Here is an 18,186-nt window from a genome sequence, read left to right on the forward strand (position 1 = left end):
TACATTTAACACTTTTTAGTGTTACTACATGTTTCAACGTGTGTTATTTCATAGTTTTGATGTCTTCAGTGTTATTCTACAATGTAGAAAATAGTACAATTAAAGAAAAACCCTTGAATGAGTTGGTGTCCAAACTTTTGACTGGGACTTTATATTTATATTCCTGACTCGGACATTGCTCGTTTTGTGTGTATTGTTTTGTTTTGTTAGGTATTGCTGCACTGTTGGAGCTAGAAACATAATTTGTCTGCACCTGCGATAACATCTGCAAAATATGTGTGTAAGCAACCAGTAAAGTTTGATTTGATGACGTTGTAGTCACCACAATAGGCTATATACAGTACGTCGATGAGTTTTGCCCAACCTGTACAGTATGCATGTTCACCACTGGTACATTGACCAGAAGGAGGGTTTAGCCAATGCACAGAGAGGCTGCTGTTTACTATAAACATCAGTCAGCTGTTCTTTGGAACTCTTCATGAGACTTACCCCCATCATGGCAACTCAAAATAATCACATTTATTGGGCTTTACATTGCAGCCTATTTAATATACATGAGTCACGTGCAAGAATAAACATTTTACCACTAATGCTACACCAACTGTGTCGTCCTTAAATAAATACAGGTGGGATATTACAGTAGCTAGAAGTAACACTGACCTAAGCAGTTAGTTAGGAAAACGATGGGCTTAACATGGCCCAGTGTGTGAAGCCTAGAGAGTTAAAGTGTCGATGTGGCAGACGGGCTGTCTCTTTCCACTCTTTCCGTTCCTGAGGGTCTGCTTGTCAGGATCCTTTTCAGACCGTCTGAATCAAATAGAACACACGGGGACTCTTGGCCTGGCCCCAGATCTGTTTGTAGCCAACTCCTCTGACTATTGTTGTCATGCCATGGAGTTGTAAAGCACAAACAGGCTAACCAGGTCCTGGACCCACTGTCTGTTCACATGTGACTCATCTTAAATACTTATCACCTTCCCAACTCTCTCGCCAGGAACTCCAAGAAGGAGCTGAATGACATCCGGTTTGAGTTCACCCCTGGCCGAGGTAAGAGGTGCACACAATGAAGAAGCTAATGTTAGAATGTGGTTGTTCGCACCATTTGATATTGTATTGAAGTGTAGTACCGTATGTCACATGTTAACTTCTCACCTGCTTCTAATGTTGTATGTTATTCTCTCCATAGACACTGCCGATGGGGTTTCCCAGGAGCTATTCTCAGCTGGCCTTGTCAATGGACACGATGTTGTTGTCGGTAAAAGTCTCATCCTTGTTTTCTGATGTATTGCAGGGCTTATTTAAACTCACATGCTTAGCATGTATTCTCCATACCTAGGTCAAATACATGTGTAAAATACTTGAAAGTATTTGAGATGCGTTTGATTTAACTCGGGAGTTGGTGCATTTGGGACTATTTTACCGGGCAAACTAAATCAAGTGCGGTTCAAGTATGTAAACGTATTTGACCTAGGACTGGTATTTTCAAAGAATCATATCCCTCTCAAAGTCAATGAGAGGTATAAGAGCAGCGATGTACGGTTTTGATCTATGGTAGATAATCTGATGTGACTGTGCAATAACACTAGTAACACATACTCTATATATGACATTTCCTTTCAGTTGCTGCTAACCTTCAGAAAATTGTAGATGACCCGACTACCTACAAAGTGTTGACCTTTAAACTGGTGAGTGCCCAGATGATAAATGTCACACCACCTCATGTCTCAAGCTAGCTACAATACAGGAAGTAAGAGGGACGCTTCCAAAAACCAGAACGTTACATCACACAGATTGATTGACTTCCACAACTCTCAAGCTACATAGAAAATATGTCTCACACCAATTAAATCACAATGCTTTAGGGTGGTGGTGTCTGGAAATACTGACACACTCAAATCCCAAATGAGCACTGGTGCTGGAGAATGGGAGAAACCTGTGATGACAGTGTCGCGGCACTGACTTTGTCCTCTAAGTGAAATAACTGATGGTTGACACTCCTAATCTGCACATATGCTTCCCTCTGTGCACACCACTATGTGATTGATCGACAACGAGCGGAACAATGCAAATTCTCAACAGAGAAGAATTAAGGGAGCAATTAATGGCGCTCCCGGTGGGTTTGCTGTAATATTAGGGCTATTTATTAGCACCCTTTTGGAAGGTGTGGATGAGGTAAACAACATCTGTGCGGTTGGTCACAGTACATCACTATTTGACCTTTCTGCCATGTACGTCTTATCAGCAGCTGGTGAATGTCGCTGGAGATACTCCCTGGTGTGCAGAACTGCATCAGAGGGGTTAGTGCAGCAGCATCCAGACTGTGCTGCTGGCTGGGGCATGGCTGGTTAAATATATTGGCCAGAGCACTTTCCCATTTCAATTTGTTAACACAGTGTTCCAGTTCTAGACGGCACGAAATCACACACAGCCACTCAACTCCAAATATCGACTAAAAACACTGAACTATGTTTGTGGTTTCACTACACATTCCGACAGTGAGAATAATTATCTTCGCTCAGAGAACAATTCCGAACGTTTTACCAAGAGGGTTTATACCACAGGATAGACCCACCAGTCTATCCGGGGAGTGACAGAACCTCTCTCCATTCTCCGCTCTAAATTGCTGGTGGCGGGCAGACATCAGACCACTGACTCATGCTGTACCACTTCCAGGGGGATAGCGATGTGAAAAATATATAACAAGACTGCACTCAAACCATTCTGAATGTGTCTGACCAGTAATAAGGCATTCTTGTGGGTCAGCATAGTTAGCATAACGAGTTTAGAATTTAGCCATATTTAGCCACACTCACTCTCTAATGAACTTTCAATAAAATACCACTTATATTTCAGCAAAAGCTCCTCTAGTTCTGAAACACTTCTGCGAGCAGGCCTTTCTAATAGCCCTTGGTTCACTCCAGACCTGACTGCCCTCGACCAGCACAAAAACATCCTGTGGCGGACTGCAATAGCATCGAATAGTCCCCGCGATATGCAACTGTTCAGGGAAGTCAGGAACCAATACACACAGTCAGTCAGGAAAGCAAAGGCCAGCTTTTTCAAGCAGAAATTTGCATCCTGTAGCTCTAACTCCAAAAAGTTCTGGGACACTAACGTCCATGGAGAACAAGAGCACCTCCTCCCAGCTGCCCACTGCACTGAGGCTAGGTAACACGGTCACCACTGACAAATCCATGATAATCGAAAACTTCAACAAGCATTTCTCAACGGCTGGCCATGCCTTCCTCCTGGCTACTCCAACCTCGGCAGTTGTAAATGAGAACTTGTTCTCAACTAGCCTATCTGGTTAAATAAAGGTTAAATAAATAAATAACATTAAAGGGGCTTTTGTGGAGTTAGCCATGCCAATAACTCAAATACAGACAAAATAATTCTCTGTTTGTTGTATGTTATTTTTTCAAACGGCACGTCTTATTTACAAAAAGCATTGGACATGATAGGGAGCTGTGTGATATTTCTGGATCACTTTTAGCTTTTCCTGCCTGTGAAACCCCCCAGGTCTCAGGATGCCAATATCATCATGATTAAATGCAACACAGACCTGTGCAACATAGTCATAGAGCTTTGAACAAGGAACATATCCAATCTTTCTCAGTTCAAAGCACAGCACAGTAGTTTGCACTGCAACCCTTCACAGTAGAATATGTTGCATCAGAATATTGTTAGTTATTAGATTAAATGAATACCTGAAGGGAAATTACAGTTGTCTTTGTGCATTTTGCATTGCTTGTTTCACATGATTTCTAGTAACAACAGTAATGAAAGATACCTTGATGTAGTAATTAATAGAGCTGTTAAAGACGTAGTCACGGATGATATGAAGCATTTTCTACTATCAAATGGAGGAATTACATTGTTCTACCACCTTGGCTGTAGGTGAAATAGTGTAGATACTTTTCAAAGCTCTCGCCGTAAATGTTTCATTGGCAAATTATCTTTTGAAGGACTGTAATTCCTCCACTCTGCTCTCATGTCTTCATGGCCCTTTAAAAAGGGGACAAATCTCCTGTACTTCAAGTTTTCTTGGTTTATAGGATTTTAAGAGCAAAAGAGGTAAAAATAATATTAATCCGTTAAATAGTGGCTTACTACTTAAAGTAGGATCAGTCCCAAAACCAATCTGTATTGTTAGGGTACAGCTGTTCATTGGGTGTTGGATAATGTCTGGTAATGTTGTGGTGTACGCAAGTGTTAGGATTTCATGGCCCACACCAACCCTGTTGATCTGTTCCTCCATCAGGTCTCTGGCTGTGATGACACTGAGATCCCAGACAACGTGAAGTTGATTGGCTTCGCCCAGCTGAGTGTTAGCTGATGCCCGCCTCATCGTGGCCATAGCAGGTGAGATGGAGGAGTCAGGTCAGAGTAGACAGTCAGACAGACGCCCCTTCCTTTCTTACATTCTCCCCTGCCCTGATGCCCAGCTCTGTCACAGATCCACTCCGCTAGCTCCTCCCCCGCCTCCGCCACTGGCTCACTGCCCCCTCCGCCCCCCAGGCTAGGTCATGTGTACGGAACAGGATTCAGCCAAGAAAACTAAAGATGTTCTCAGGTGGTTATAGCTGGGGATAAAACAGTGGCTTAGGGGTTGTGTTTTTTAATTTGATTATGTTACCTCTGCTTTCAGCGAAGCTCTTACTATTATTTATTGAAATTATAAACTTTTATTTGTTTCTCACCGTCATGTTTTCATGGTGGAAAATATTTGCTTCTTCAACTTCCATTTCACAGACTACTCATTTGAGATCAAGAAATGTTTCCCGTAGCTCCGTGTTGTAGTCCCTCTTCAGAATGTAAGATTTCATTTTGATGGAAGAAGCACATTTTCATGATAACATTATGAATGTTGTAAAAGGAATGAACTGTACTGTGTATAGATGAATGTAAACCAATACATTGAAGGGACCCGTTTTCGTTGAAAGTGAAGGATTAGGTGAAACCTGAATGCTGCCGTGTGTAATGTGCTGCTTATTCATATGACAGTGTTGATGCTTAAAAATGCTAGAGGTGCCTTGTTCATTGATCTGTACCTACGAACGTAGGTAATGAGTGAGACCGCGAAAAGCAGAACGTGTTTATGTTGGTTGATTTAAGACCATTTCACAAACATACATCTGTATATTCCAGCAGTGATACAACTCAATGGTAGTATTTTCTCAAGTCAATAGTTATCCTCTAAGGACAAGCTACAATGCACTTTTGGGCAGAGTATATGCACCTGACAAAACAATGCTTAGCCCTGGGAGACTCACGTTATGAATTGTAATGAGAATTGAACCTGTATGCTTTGTCGTCAGACAACAATGGTCATTTGAAACATAACACAAACCATAATCCTGTAATATGCTTCAGCTGATGTGTTTTCGGAAGCCAAATTAATTGATAAAGGGCTCTATTCAATCAGATCTGCTTTAGCCAGCATCCGCATGGCGGTTGCTTTGTTGGTGTTGGAGGTGGAACTGCGGTAGAGCTGTCACATCCACATGTGGCTCCTGGCAATATACCTAAAGCGGACATTGCCATTGGTGGCACCAAGGCGCATTAAGAGAAATGCCATGCAGCCACGTTTACAATTTCAAACACTGGAATGTGAGATGTCGATTAGGCTGGTAGAAATTAATCGATTTAATGATTTTCTATTTGAGTGTCGTCATTTCTATATAGCCTACACTTTCTCGTTCTGAACTTCTAATGCGAGTGGGATGGGTGTGTCTTCGTGACAATGATCAAGAGCAGCTGCTCACCGATTTGACAGCTCCAACGCAGTTACACTTATGACACCGCCAGAAAAATCAGCTATGCGGGTGTGGGCTACCGACGGTTAATGCTTGATCTGATTAAATCTAGGCCAAAATCTTGAAAAATGTAGTTTCTTGCTCTGTCTTACTGCACTACAAAATGTTTTTTCCTAAATATATTAGTCTGAAATGTACTGTATAACAATGCATCTGCAAACGAAACCCAAAGGCAACTATTGAAAGGTTGATGAGCCATTTGTTTGTCCAAACAAGTACAGTAGCTCTAAATTATAATTATTTTCTAAAGTGGAAAATAAATATTAACTTGTACTAAATACGTTATTTGAATAGCTAAATGAATGTGTTTTTTTTATGTACAGTATGTGTACCATTTCTGCATATTATCTTTGTTCCCTTTCTGTAATCGGCCGATTTAAAAATTTCTGCAGAGGAGCAACAAATAAAAATTAATTGCAATTATTAAAACTAATGTTGTGGTGAGTTGGTTTTCATTTTACTGCAATAGATGTTGATTTTCTTAAAAGTTAACTGACTGAAGTAATCCTGTCCAGAGTGTAACACATTACAATGTTCTAATGCAGTGGTTCCCAAACTTTTTATAGTCCCGTACCACTTCAAACATTCAACCTCCATTTGCGTACCCCCTCTAGCACCAGGGTCAGCACACTCTCAAATCATTGTAAGCCTGCCACAACACACACTATACGATACATTTATTAAACATAAGAATGAGTGTGAGTTTTTGAAATAAATAATAATATAATAATAATAAATGTTGCTCTTTAACCATCTTACATATAAAACCGTATTTGTTCATCTAAAATTGTGAATAACTCACCACAGGTTAATGAGAATGGTGTGAAAGGAAGCACATGACTCTGCAATGTTGGGTTGTATTGGAGAGAGTCTCTGTCTTAAAATCATTTTCTACACACAGTCTGTGCCTGTATTTAGTTTTCATGCTAGTGAGGGCCGAGAATCCACTCTCACATAGGTATGTGGTTGCAAAGGGCATCAGTGTCTTAACAGCACAATTTACCAAGGCAGGGTACTCTGAGCGCAGCCAATACAGAAATCTGTCAGTTGCTTCTGATTTAATAATTTTCACAGAACCACTTGTAGCAATTTTGACGAGGCTCTCTTGTTCAGATATCGGTAAGTGGAATGGAGGCAGGGCATGAACAGGATTACGAATCCGGTTGTTTGTCTCATCTGTTTCTGGAAAGTACCTGCGTAATTGCGCACCCAACTCACTCAGGTGCTTTGCTATATCACATTTGACATTGTCCGTAAGCTTGAGTTCATTTGCACACAAAAAAAACATACAATGATGGAAATACCTGTGTGTTTTCCTTGTGATGCAGACAGAGAAGAGTTCCAACTTCTTAATCATAGGCTAAATTTTGTCCCGCACATTGAATATAGTTGTGGAGAGTCCCTGTAATCGTAGATTCAGATCATTCAGGCGAGAAAAAACATCACCCAGATAGGCCAGTCGTGTGAGAAACTAATCATCAGACAAGCGGTCAGACAAGTGAACATTATGGTCAGTAAGGAAAACTTTAAAGCTTGTCACTCAATTTAAAAATGTGTCAATACTTTACCCCTTGATAACCAACGCACTTCTGTATGTTGTAAAAGCTCTACATGGTCGCTGCCCATATCATTGCATAGTGCAGAAAATACACGAGAGTTCAGGGGTCTTGCTTTAACAAAGTTAACCATTTTCACTGTGGTGTCCAAAACGTCTTTCAAGCTGTCAGGCATTCCCTTGGCAGCAAGAGTCTCTCGGTGGATGCTGCACTGTACCCAAGTGGCGCCAGGAACAACTGCTTGCATGCATGTTAGCACTCCACTATGTCTCCCTGTCATGGCTTTTGCGCCATCAGTACAGATACCAACATGAGCAGCAGCTATGTTTGGCTACAGAGAGTAACGGTTAATGTGATTGGATGTTAATTATTTGACTAGGCTACCTGTATTTGACATCGTGTTGTTTATTTCGCTGAACATTAGATGGTTTTAATTGTATTTATTTAAAAAAAATGTGAATCACATTTTTATTTGGCGTACCCCCGACGGCATTGTGGGTACCCCTGGGATTACCTGTCCTAATGGGAATACCTGTCCTAATGGAAATGAATTAGAACAGTTTGGACAACTTTGTGAAGGACACTCCTCCCACATCCCAAGTACATACGGAAGAGGCAATGAAATGGTGAGGAATCCTTTCACCCAAATAGTTCCTCCATTTATTATAAACAAGTTACAGAATTTGGCAATGTCTCCATCTGGCAGATACACTGCTGTCGGGAACAGTCTGCCAAGTGCCACTATGTGGCATGTGGATGTTTGGCAGATCCTCAAGGGGAGTTGAACTGGCGAGAGCCACTGAAAATGAAAAATGTTACAAATGCACACATTTACATGGACATATGAAGAAAAATATTTGTTGCTGGGAGTAATTTGCGGATGGTACTCGAGTTTGTTGACAAATACAAAACATTTGATGAACATGAAAATCCATACAAGTAGCTGTAATTCAACAAATCTAAACCCCAAAAACAAATGTCATCGACATGAATGCATAATTAGGGTCAACAAGTATACAAGGCATTGAATAGGATTTATTATTTTCAAGTATGTATATATTTTTTTATGTAAATAAAACACTGTATGTCACAACAACCCCTTCAGGATGGATCTTTAAACTTTCACAGTCAAATGTCACAATAGCTTATACACTGAACAAAAACATAAACGCAAAAGGTGTTGGTCCCATGTTTCCATACGCACAAAAAAGCGTATTTCTCAAAATTATTTCGCACAAATTGGTTTACATCACTATTAGTGAGAATTTCTCCTTTGCCAAGATAATCCATCCACCTGACAGGTGTGGGATATCAAGAAACTGCTGTTACACATGTGCACCTTGTGCTGGGGACAATAAAAATATAATTTAATGTTAATTTCTCTACCATAAGCCGCCTCAAACATTGTTTTAGAGAATTTGTCAGGATGCCATGTGTATGGCCATGTGTATGGCGTTGTGTGGGCAAGCGTGTGGAGATGTCAGCTTTGTGAACAGAGTACCCCATGGTGGCGTGGGGCAGGCATAAGCTACGGACAACGAACACAATCACATTTTATCGATGGCAATTTGAATGCACAGAAATACAATTAAATGATCCTGAGGTCCATTGTTGTGCCATTCCTCCACCGCCATCCCCATATGTTTTAGTATGATAATGCACCGCCCCATGTCGCAAGGATCTGTACACAAGTCCTGGAAGCTGAAAATGTCCAGTTCTTCCACATGGCCTGCATACTGTACTCACCAGACATGTCACTCATTGAGCATGTTTGGGATGCTCTGAATCGACTTGTACGACCGTGTGTTCCAGTTCCCACCAATATCCAGCAACTTTGCACAGCCATTGAAGAGGAGTGGGACAACATTACACAGACCACAGTCAACAGCCTGATCAACTCTATGCAAAGGAGATGTGTCGCGCTGCATGAGGCAAATGGTGGTCACATCAGATACTGACTGGTTTTCTGATCAACACCCCTACTTTTTTTTAGTCTCTGTGACTAACAGATGCATATCTGTTTTCCCAGTCGTGAAATCCGTAGATTAGGGTCTAATTTATTTATTTCAATTGACTGATTTCCTTATATGAACTGTTTCTCCGAAAAATCAGGGAAATTGTTGCATGTTGCATTTATATTTTTGTTCAGTATAATAGTAGACTTTAAAAAAAATACTTGAATTACATTTGGACCATAACAGCCATCCAAGTTCTAGAAAATAATTATTTCACATTACTTCAAAAGCAGTGCTTCAGTAAAGATATGCCAAATAGACATGATAATACATTCATTTGTGAATGTAGATAGTTGTTGCTATGTAAATTGTCACTTGCACAAGATGATATTTATGCCTGTTGAGACTTGGTAGCGGTAATGAATTGTTAATGAATCAGCTCTCTACGTACAGTATAAAGTAATAGAAGCCAGTTTTATCAGAAGCCTGTAGCATGACACTATTAATTACTTAAAGTACACCGTAAGAAAAATAATAGAGTAAAAAAAGATATAAATTACATCAATGTTTCTTTCCCGAAGAAGTGGCAGTTAGCCTACATTTACACCGATATTTAAACCAAAATTACCCAGGCAAATAAAAATGTATAGCATCTGTTTTACCCACACATGTAGTTTTGAACACTGCAGTAGTGAACATCACTACCGACAGTGTTGAATACCATCCAGCAGAGATGTCTTCATTTCTTAATAAATGGCAACAATAATGAAAACAACCAACAACATTCACACTCGGTCTATGTTTGTTGTCATTGTTGCAGCGTTATTTGCCATTTCAAATTGTATGTAATTATTGTGTGTACAGTAGTTGACCAGCCATAAGATTGGTAGGAGGGATGAGACAAGATGTGGGTGAGGCTTTGTCCCGCTGTAAGGAAATACCGGCATCCCCCAAAACAGCATGACAACTTGACATAAAGTAATAGAGATTTACACTGACAAATAAATCGTTTTTTTCTTTCAATAATAACTCTCTGGTTTCACTTGTAAATGTTACTTTAAAAAATGTACATTAGAGAGTAAATGTTCATCAAAATGAGTTTGTGAAGTCTATAGTTGGAATTCTAGACAGATTACAAAATGACTAGCAACAAGACTATTTTAGTGTGTGTTTGAATGAGAACATGCGCTTCATAAGCTTCATGCACCCAACAGCTACAGAGTGGATCCAGTAGTATGCTAGTAGCCCACAGAGAGCTAATGCTGTCAGAAAATGAAGAAGAGTCCAAGTTGAGTTGTCCTCAGGTGCCACTAGCATCTGAGGTGTTTCTTGCTAGACATGTCGTTCCAGATTCGGTGCATTTCTTCCGGTGAGATCTGATGGACAGTGATAACACGACGGTACCTGCACAGGCTGTAGGCCATTTTCCAGTGATTGAAGCCACTGTTCTGATAGGGGTGGATGCCCAGCTTCCTCAGACACAGTCCCACGTACACATCCTCCAGGTGGAGCAGTCTGGTGTGCAGAGAGGTCTTATAGATCAGCTCAGCCACGTCCACTGAGAACACGTACCCCGTGCCCGAGCAGAACGGGGGGTACTTAGCCTCGGGGTACAGGTCTCTGGGCATGTACCACTTACTGCGCATGTCTCTGATGGGACCGCCGTTGATGACGTAGCCCGTGAAGTACCTCCTCTTGGGCTTGGTGGTGGGCTTCAGAAGCTTGTAGACCAGATTGTCCATGTTGACGAAGATGTCACTGTCCGTCTTCATGACGTACTGGGCCTGGGAGCAGAAGGTGGCCACCCAGCGCATGCCCATCAGGGTCTTGAGGGTGAGGTTGTGGTACGAGTCTATGAAGTCCTCCACCACAATGTCGTGGAAGATCTGGCTCTCCTGTTCCACCATCTGGTTGAGGACGGCGTCCGTGTTGCGGCCCAGCAGGAAGAGGGTGATGATGCGGATGTCGCTGTAGGTGCTCTCATCGCCCCAGGTCTCCCGGATGGCCTGACGAGCATCAAAGTCTTTGTGTGTGGTGCTGATCAGGATGACCAGGAAGGGCGTGTTGCTCTCACATTTCTTAGGCTCGTTGATGACAAAGTCGAAGGCGTGTGGGTTCAGCGTTCGCGTCCGGATGTTGCTGAACGTAGTGTTCTTAAGGGTTTTCACAGTCTTCCGGATCGGCAAAGACATCTGCCCACTGACATAGGAGGATGTCGGCCGGGATATACCCAAGTACCAAAGAGCACTTGCCCAGCAAACGACTGTCAACACGTACAAGCATGAGACTTTTGAAGGCATTCTGCTGCATTTATATGTATTTAATGCATTGAATCTTATAAGGTTTTCTTTCCATTAGCAGTGTTCCTTCCAGCAAGGCAGCATAATGCTGCACCGATGTGCTGCTTGACATTAATTGTCAGTTATGGATTGCATTAGAGGAAAGTGGTGGGATGTTGTTGTTTGCCTTTTAACGCAAATCCGGTTTGCAGCCGTGCAGATGTCCTGTTTTTCTTCTTGACACTTCTGCTTCTCCATTTACATCTGAAAAACAGAGACAGAGGAATATCTTAACGCCAGAACAAACAGATAGGTCTTAATAGAATCAGAGAGTACACCCTTCTGAGAAATAAAATAACTCAACGTTTTATCAAAAGGCAGTGTTAAGAGTTTCTCTAAAATCAGTACTCAGCAGTTATAACCAACAGCATTTGATTCGAGTTATGCCTTTGTACTGCATCTAGACTACATTTTGCTTTAACGCAGGAGTGTGTACTTTAAAAGAAAATGCTTATACAGAATTCTATGAGGTCTAAGCTGCTCAAAAAAAAACTTTGGCGACATTGAACAAGTCTATTGATCTTTTGGATGGCTAATCGAATTGAAGTCTATACATTTCAGTTTATAGAATGAAGTACCTGTATCAGAAGTCCTGAGAGAGAATCTACTCTGAGCTTAAAAGAATGAAGTCTTATTGAATCACTACCTCTCACACAAGGCCTTACACTAATGCAGTAAGGAAATGGTTAAATGTTGCCAACTGCAAAGTGTCATACTCCTCCTGAGGTCCTAGAAAGAGTGCATCCCCATTCAGTGTATTTAGAGAACTCTGACACCAAACCTGTAATATCTTCACTAAACACAGATCAACTGACACTACACATTGATTTGGTGCAGTGATATAGCTTACATTCTTATTAATAAGTGGTTGTGATGGAGCAAGTTTAGGAATGTCTGCAGTTGGCATAATTGAGCAATTACTGTCTTAGTCAACAACAGACTAAAACAAAGTGCATGTTGCTCGTGCTTCGGCTACACTCGGGATACTTGGCATAGAACTACCCACTTTATAGGCATGCCCTTATGCTTTACAAAACACTTTAATGATGGGTCAGAGGTAGTAAATGGTTATAAGACTCTGCTGCACACATTTCCAACTTCAACCGTGCCCTTATAAAAAAAGATAGCCGTTTTGAAACGGCAGTAAAAGTGCATTAACTGCAGTCGACTGTGGTATTCCGGACGCAGTAATTACAGAATAACTGCAGCGTACTGCAGTTGAACTGCAGTAAAAAATAACAGTGTTATTATGGACGCAGTATTTGTAGCATACTGCAGTTATGCTGCACTCTGACTGTAGTTATACTGCAGTGCACTGCAGTTATACTGCACTCTGACTGTAGTTATACTGCAGTGCACTGCAGTTATACTGCACTCTGACTGCAATCGTTTTTCGTAAGGCTTATTAACAGAATGGGCCTCATGTATTAAACAAGGCCACATAAAAATACCGCATGTTCAATATATCACTGAGATGCTCATTTTGACATGAAATCTGTAGTACAAAAGCATATTAAAGTAGTGACATTGAAAGTGGCACATCAAAGGACTTTCAGATTCCCACCGTATGAAACCCATATCATTATTAGAACACTGCACTACACTGAGAGTGTGCAGGCAACAAAAGAGAACACAAAATAAACATGATTGACCTGACTTTATCTTTTTGTCCATCCGCCACTAAAAAGCATTTTACAAGCAACATTTTTCCAATCCAGTAGGCATATATTTGAAACGATTGACTTTTAATCTATCAAAAAGAGAGAGCGAGAGAGAGAGAGAAAGAGAGAAAAGAGAGAAAGAGAGAGAGAGAGAGAGAGAGAGAGAGAGAGAGAGAGAGAGAGAGAGAGAGAGAGAGAGAGAGAGAGAGAGAGAGAGAGAGAAAAGAACCAGGACAAATATATTCTGACTTGTTATTAATACAGCGCTGCACTGAGGCAGTTTAAGGAAGGTGTTCACTTCAAAATGCTTGTCTGTTTAATTCTTGCTTTAAATCTTTGCCTCAGACAGAGACATTACAGGCTCTTTGTTATGCTCCTGCACATGACAAGCGACCTTGGCAAGCACCTGTTTAATGACACTGCAGTGAGCTGAGGACACATCCCTGCATGCTATTTATGAGAGCAAATGCTCCAGAATGAGCCCCTGGTGATTTGCATCTTGGGCTATTCTCCGTGGAAACAAATCATGTGGTTAAAGAGCCCCCTTGGTATCAAACTGATTAAATTACTACAGTGTAAGTCAACCGTATAGTATGTGTGCATCTCAAAGGGCACCATATTCTCTATATAGCACACTGATTTTAAACAGGGCCCATAGGACTCTGGTCAAAAGTAGTGCACTATATAGTGTGCCTCTGGTTAAAAGTAGTGCACGAAACAGGGAATAGGGTCTCCCGCTCTATGCAAATAAGAATCCACTTAGATGTCTAGCCTATATTTTAGGTTTAAGAACAGATTTCTCTCAGTCGACTCATGTGTTTGCAGTTATGTATTATCTTCAGCATTAAACTTGCATGGACAAATGGCCCTTTAAAGCTAAAACAGGACAAAATCATGTTAATAGTAGAATAGAGGTAGTGATGGTGTGAGATGGTGTGTGTCTCCCTGGCCCAGGGCAGCTCTGGCTTTGGTAATGCTCTGTCCGCCTGCTCTCTATGACAGAGTGATATGCTGGTGAAGGGAACATAGCTCACTGGAGTGAAAATGGTAGCATCTATGGGGAAAATAATGAACTGCTGTCATGGTGCTATTACTGAGTCAACTGAAATCTCACACTCATATACTGTATAACATCCTCATATTTTTCAGCCATTCAAAGATTTCAGACAGTATGGTGGTACTAGACTGTGGTGTCCGTTTGCGTCTATACATTAGAAAAGGTGGTTGGTACTGAAGTGTACAGTGGCTTGCGAAAGTATTCACCCCCTTGGCATTTTTCCTATTTTGTTGCCTTAGAACCTGGAATTAAAATCGTTTTTGGGGGGTTTGTATAATTTGATTTACACAACATGAAAACCACTTTGAAGATGCTAAATCTTTTTTCTTGTGAAACAAACAAGAAATAAGACAAAAAAACAGAAAACTTGAGCGTGCATAACTATTCACCCCCCACAAAGTCAATACTTTTGTAGAGCCACCTTTTGCAGCAATTACAGCTGCAAGTCTCTTGGGGTATGTCTCTATAAGCTTGGCACATCTAGCCATTGGGAATTTTGCCCATTCTTCAATGCAAAATTGCTCCAGCTCCTTCAAGTTGGATGGGTTCCACTGGTGTACAGCAATCTTTAAAGTCATATGACAGATTTTCAATTGGATTGAGGTCTGGGCTTTGACTAGGCCATTCCAAGACATTTAAATGTTTCCAATTACCACTCGAGTGTACCTCCGTCCCATTCTCACATCTCTGGAAAACAGAAACAGGTTTCCCTCAAGAATTTCCCCGTATGTAGTGCCATCCTTAAATTCTGCTCTGTTTCCCAGTCCCTGCCGATTAAAAACATCCCCACAGCATGATGCTGCCACCACCATGCTTCACTGTGGGGATGTTGTTCTTGGGGTGATGCGAGGTGTTGGGTTTGCGACAGACATAGTGTTTTCCTTGATGGCCAAAAGCTCAATTTTAGTCTCATCTGATCAGAGTACCTTCTTCCATATGTTTGTGGAGTCTCCCACATGCCTTTTGGAGAACACCAAACGTGTTTGGTTATTTGTTTCTTTAAGCAATGGCTTTTTTCTGGCCACTCTTCCGTAAAGCCCAGCTCTGTGGAATGTACGGCTTAAAGTGGTCCTTTGGACTACTAATTCCAATCTCCGCTGTGGAGCTTTGCCGCTCCTTCGGGGTTATCGTTTGTCTCTTTGTTTTGCCTCTCTGATGAATGCCCTCCTTGCCTGGTCCGTGAGTTTTGGTGGGCGGCCCTCTCTCGGCAGGTTTGTTATGGTGCCATATTCTTTCAATTTTTTAATAATGGATTTAATGGTGCTCTGTGGGATGTTCAAAGTTTCAGATATTTTTTTATAACCCAACCCTGATCTGTACTCCACATCTTTGTCCCTGACCTGTTTGGAGAGCTCCTTGGTCTTCATGGTGCCGCTTGCTTGGTGGTGTCCCTTGCATAGTGGTGTTGCAGAATCTAGGGCCTTTCAGAACAGCTGTATATATACTGAGATCATGTGACACTTAGATTGCACACAGGTGGACGTTATTTAACTAATTACGTGACTTCTGAAGGTAATTAGTTGCACCAGATCATATTTAGGGGCATCATAGCAATGGTGATGATAACATATGCATGCACAACGTTTTTTAAATATATTTTTTTACATGAAATCCAAATAAAAATCCATTTAAATTACAGGTTGTAATGCAACAAAATAGGGAAAACGGCAAGGGGGGTGAATACTTTTGCAAGGCACTGTATACAGGATTTTCTTAGGTTATCATTGCTCTTACATTTGTGATATATTTACCCACCCACACAGGACGTGATAGCATACAGTATCAAGGCATAATCAATGCTTTACAAATGTGGTTTGGTCACAGGTTGGTTTCATTCTGGCAAGTACGGGTGATGGGTGAAAACCTGTATTCTGATCAATTCTCAACATATATCTCTGCCTTTAAACACACTGACAGAGTCCCGCCACCAGACACATTAACCTGACTAAATGAAGGTCTCAGATATCACCTGGATACAATCAGTCTCTAGGCCTCATGATATATAGCTAAAACCACAAGTGGAAGATGGTGAGATTGTGGTGTGTATTAGCGTAGGCACTGGAATCAACAGCTTATCACACAGTGAAAAACATGTTTTCTATTAAAGCTAGTCTGGGATTCGAAAACTGTTTGAAACTGGCTTCAACTGTAACAGAACCGATTCCATGTAGAAAGTACAAAAAGTTTAGAACAACTTTTGTTTTACATAATGATCACTTATTTTAGAAATAGCATCAAAATGATGCTAAACTTCTGCGCCTTGTAAAAATAAAACAGATTCATATCAGTAGATAGAGTCCTGTTCATGCTGAACTCTTCAATATCCTACAGTACCTGTCCCCCATGTCTGTTTAAAAGACAAATAGTTTTTAATCTGCTAGAATCTCAGACAGTTTATATTGTTCCTTTTTGGCAGTGATTACCATCAGAAACCACTCTTAATCTTTCTATTCTATACCTGCCTTATCCTCACTCTCCCTTCATCAGACAGTGATTACTGTAATTCCATTCTCCCCCTAAATCCTTCCCTTATTCTCTCCTTTCTGTAACGGCTGTCATTGGTGGAAGAGGGAGTAGACCAAAACACAGTGTGGTAAGTGTTCATGTTGTAATTTAATCAAAACTGAACACTAAACAAAATAACAACGAGGAATAACGAGAACGAAACAGTTCTGTTATGTGATACACACAAAACAGAAAACAACTATCCACAACTTAAGGGCGAAACCAGGCTGCCTAAGTATGGTTCTCAATCAGAGACAACGATTGACAGCTGCCTCTGATTGGGAACCATACCAGGCCAAACACATAGAAATACAAACATAGAACAAAACATAGAATACCCACCCACATCACACGCTGACCAAACTAAAAATAGAAACATACAAAGCAATCTACGGTCAGGGCGTGACACTTTCGCTGTGAATAATGCAGTCTGCTCTCCCTCTGGCCCCGTTTTCCTATTTTCTAGATGTCTTTTGTCACAATCTTCTTGACATTGAGAACGCTAGAAGTATCAAAGCATCAATCTAAGACGCTCTCAGTGTGTTGTACAGTTGAAGTCGGAAGTTTACATACCCCTTAGCCAAATACATTTAAACTCAGTATTTCACAATTCCTGACATTTAATCCTAGTAAAAATTCTCTGTTTTAGGTCAGTTAGGATCACCACTTTATTTTAACAATGTGAAATGTCAGAATAATAGCAGAGAGAATGATTTATTTCAGCTTTTATTTATTTTATCACATTCCCAGTGGGTCAGAAGTTTACATACACTCAATTATTATTTATTAGCATTGCCTTTAAATTGTTTAACTTGGATCAAACGTTTTGCATAGACTTCCACAAGCTTCCCACAATAAGTTGGGGGAATTTTTGGCCCATTCCTCCTGACAGAGCTGGTGTAACTGAGTCGGGTTTGTAGGCCTCCTTGCTCTCACACGCTTTTTCAGTTCTGCCCACAAATGTTGTATAGTATTGTGGTCAGGGCTTTGTGATGGCCACTCCAATACCTTGACTTTGTTGTCCTTAAGCCATTTTGCCACAACTTTGGAAGTATGCTTGGGGTCATTATCCATTTGGAAGACCCATTCGCGACCAAGCTTTAACTTCCTGACTGATGTCTTGAGATGTTGCTTCAATATATTCACATAATCTTCCTTCCTTCTGATGCCATCTATTTTTTGAAGTGCACCAGTCCCTCCTACAGCAAAACACCCCCACAACATGATGCTGCCACACCCGTGCTTCACAGTTGGGATGGTGTTTTTCGTCTTGCAAGCATCCCCAGTTTTCATCCAA

General features: G+C 41.0%; 2 protein-coding genes across 4 annotated transcripts in view; one reads left to right on the plus strand and one right to left on the minus strand.

The window, feature by feature from the left end:
- LOC118367099 (STE20/SPS1-related proline-alanine-rich protein kinase-like) overlaps window positions 1–6,031 on the plus strand; it is a 30,459-nt gene extending 24,428 nt beyond the window's left edge. For 2 of the 3 annotated variants that reach the window (XM_035750137.2, XM_035750139.2), the window contains 4 exons: window positions 995–1,047; window positions 1,187–1,255; window positions 1,621–1,685; window positions 4,262–6,031. In XM_035750137.2, coding sequence (XP_035606030.1) covers window positions 995–1,047; window positions 1,187–1,255; window positions 1,621–1,685; window positions 4,262–4,336 — 262 coding nt within the window. In that variant the 3' untranslated portion in view covers window positions 4,337–6,031. The remainder of the gene's footprint in view (window positions 1–994; window positions 1,048–1,186; window positions 1,256–1,620; window positions 1,686–4,261) is intronic. The other variant, XM_035750138.2, reaches the window with a different exon arrangement.
- A 1,987-nt stretch (window positions 6,032–8,018) lies between these two features.
- Window positions 8,019–18,186, minus strand: part of LOC118366504 (beta-1,3-galactosyltransferase 1) — a 110,660-nt gene continuing 100,492 nt past the window's right edge. Inside the window, exon 2 of the mRNA XM_035749125.2 lies at window positions 8,019–11,870. Coding sequence (XP_035605018.2) covers window positions 10,638–11,627 — 990 coding nt within the window. The 5' untranslated portion in view covers window positions 11,628–11,870 and the 3' untranslated portion in view covers window positions 8,019–10,637. The remainder of the gene's footprint in view (window positions 11,871–18,186) is intronic.

Source organism: Oncorhynchus keta, chromosome 34 (genome assembly GCF_023373465.1).
Source record: "Oncorhynchus keta strain PuntledgeMale-10-30-2019 chromosome 34, Oket_V2, whole genome shotgun sequence".
NCBI lineage: Eukaryota > Metazoa > Chordata > Actinopteri > Salmoniformes > Salmonidae > Oncorhynchus > Oncorhynchus keta.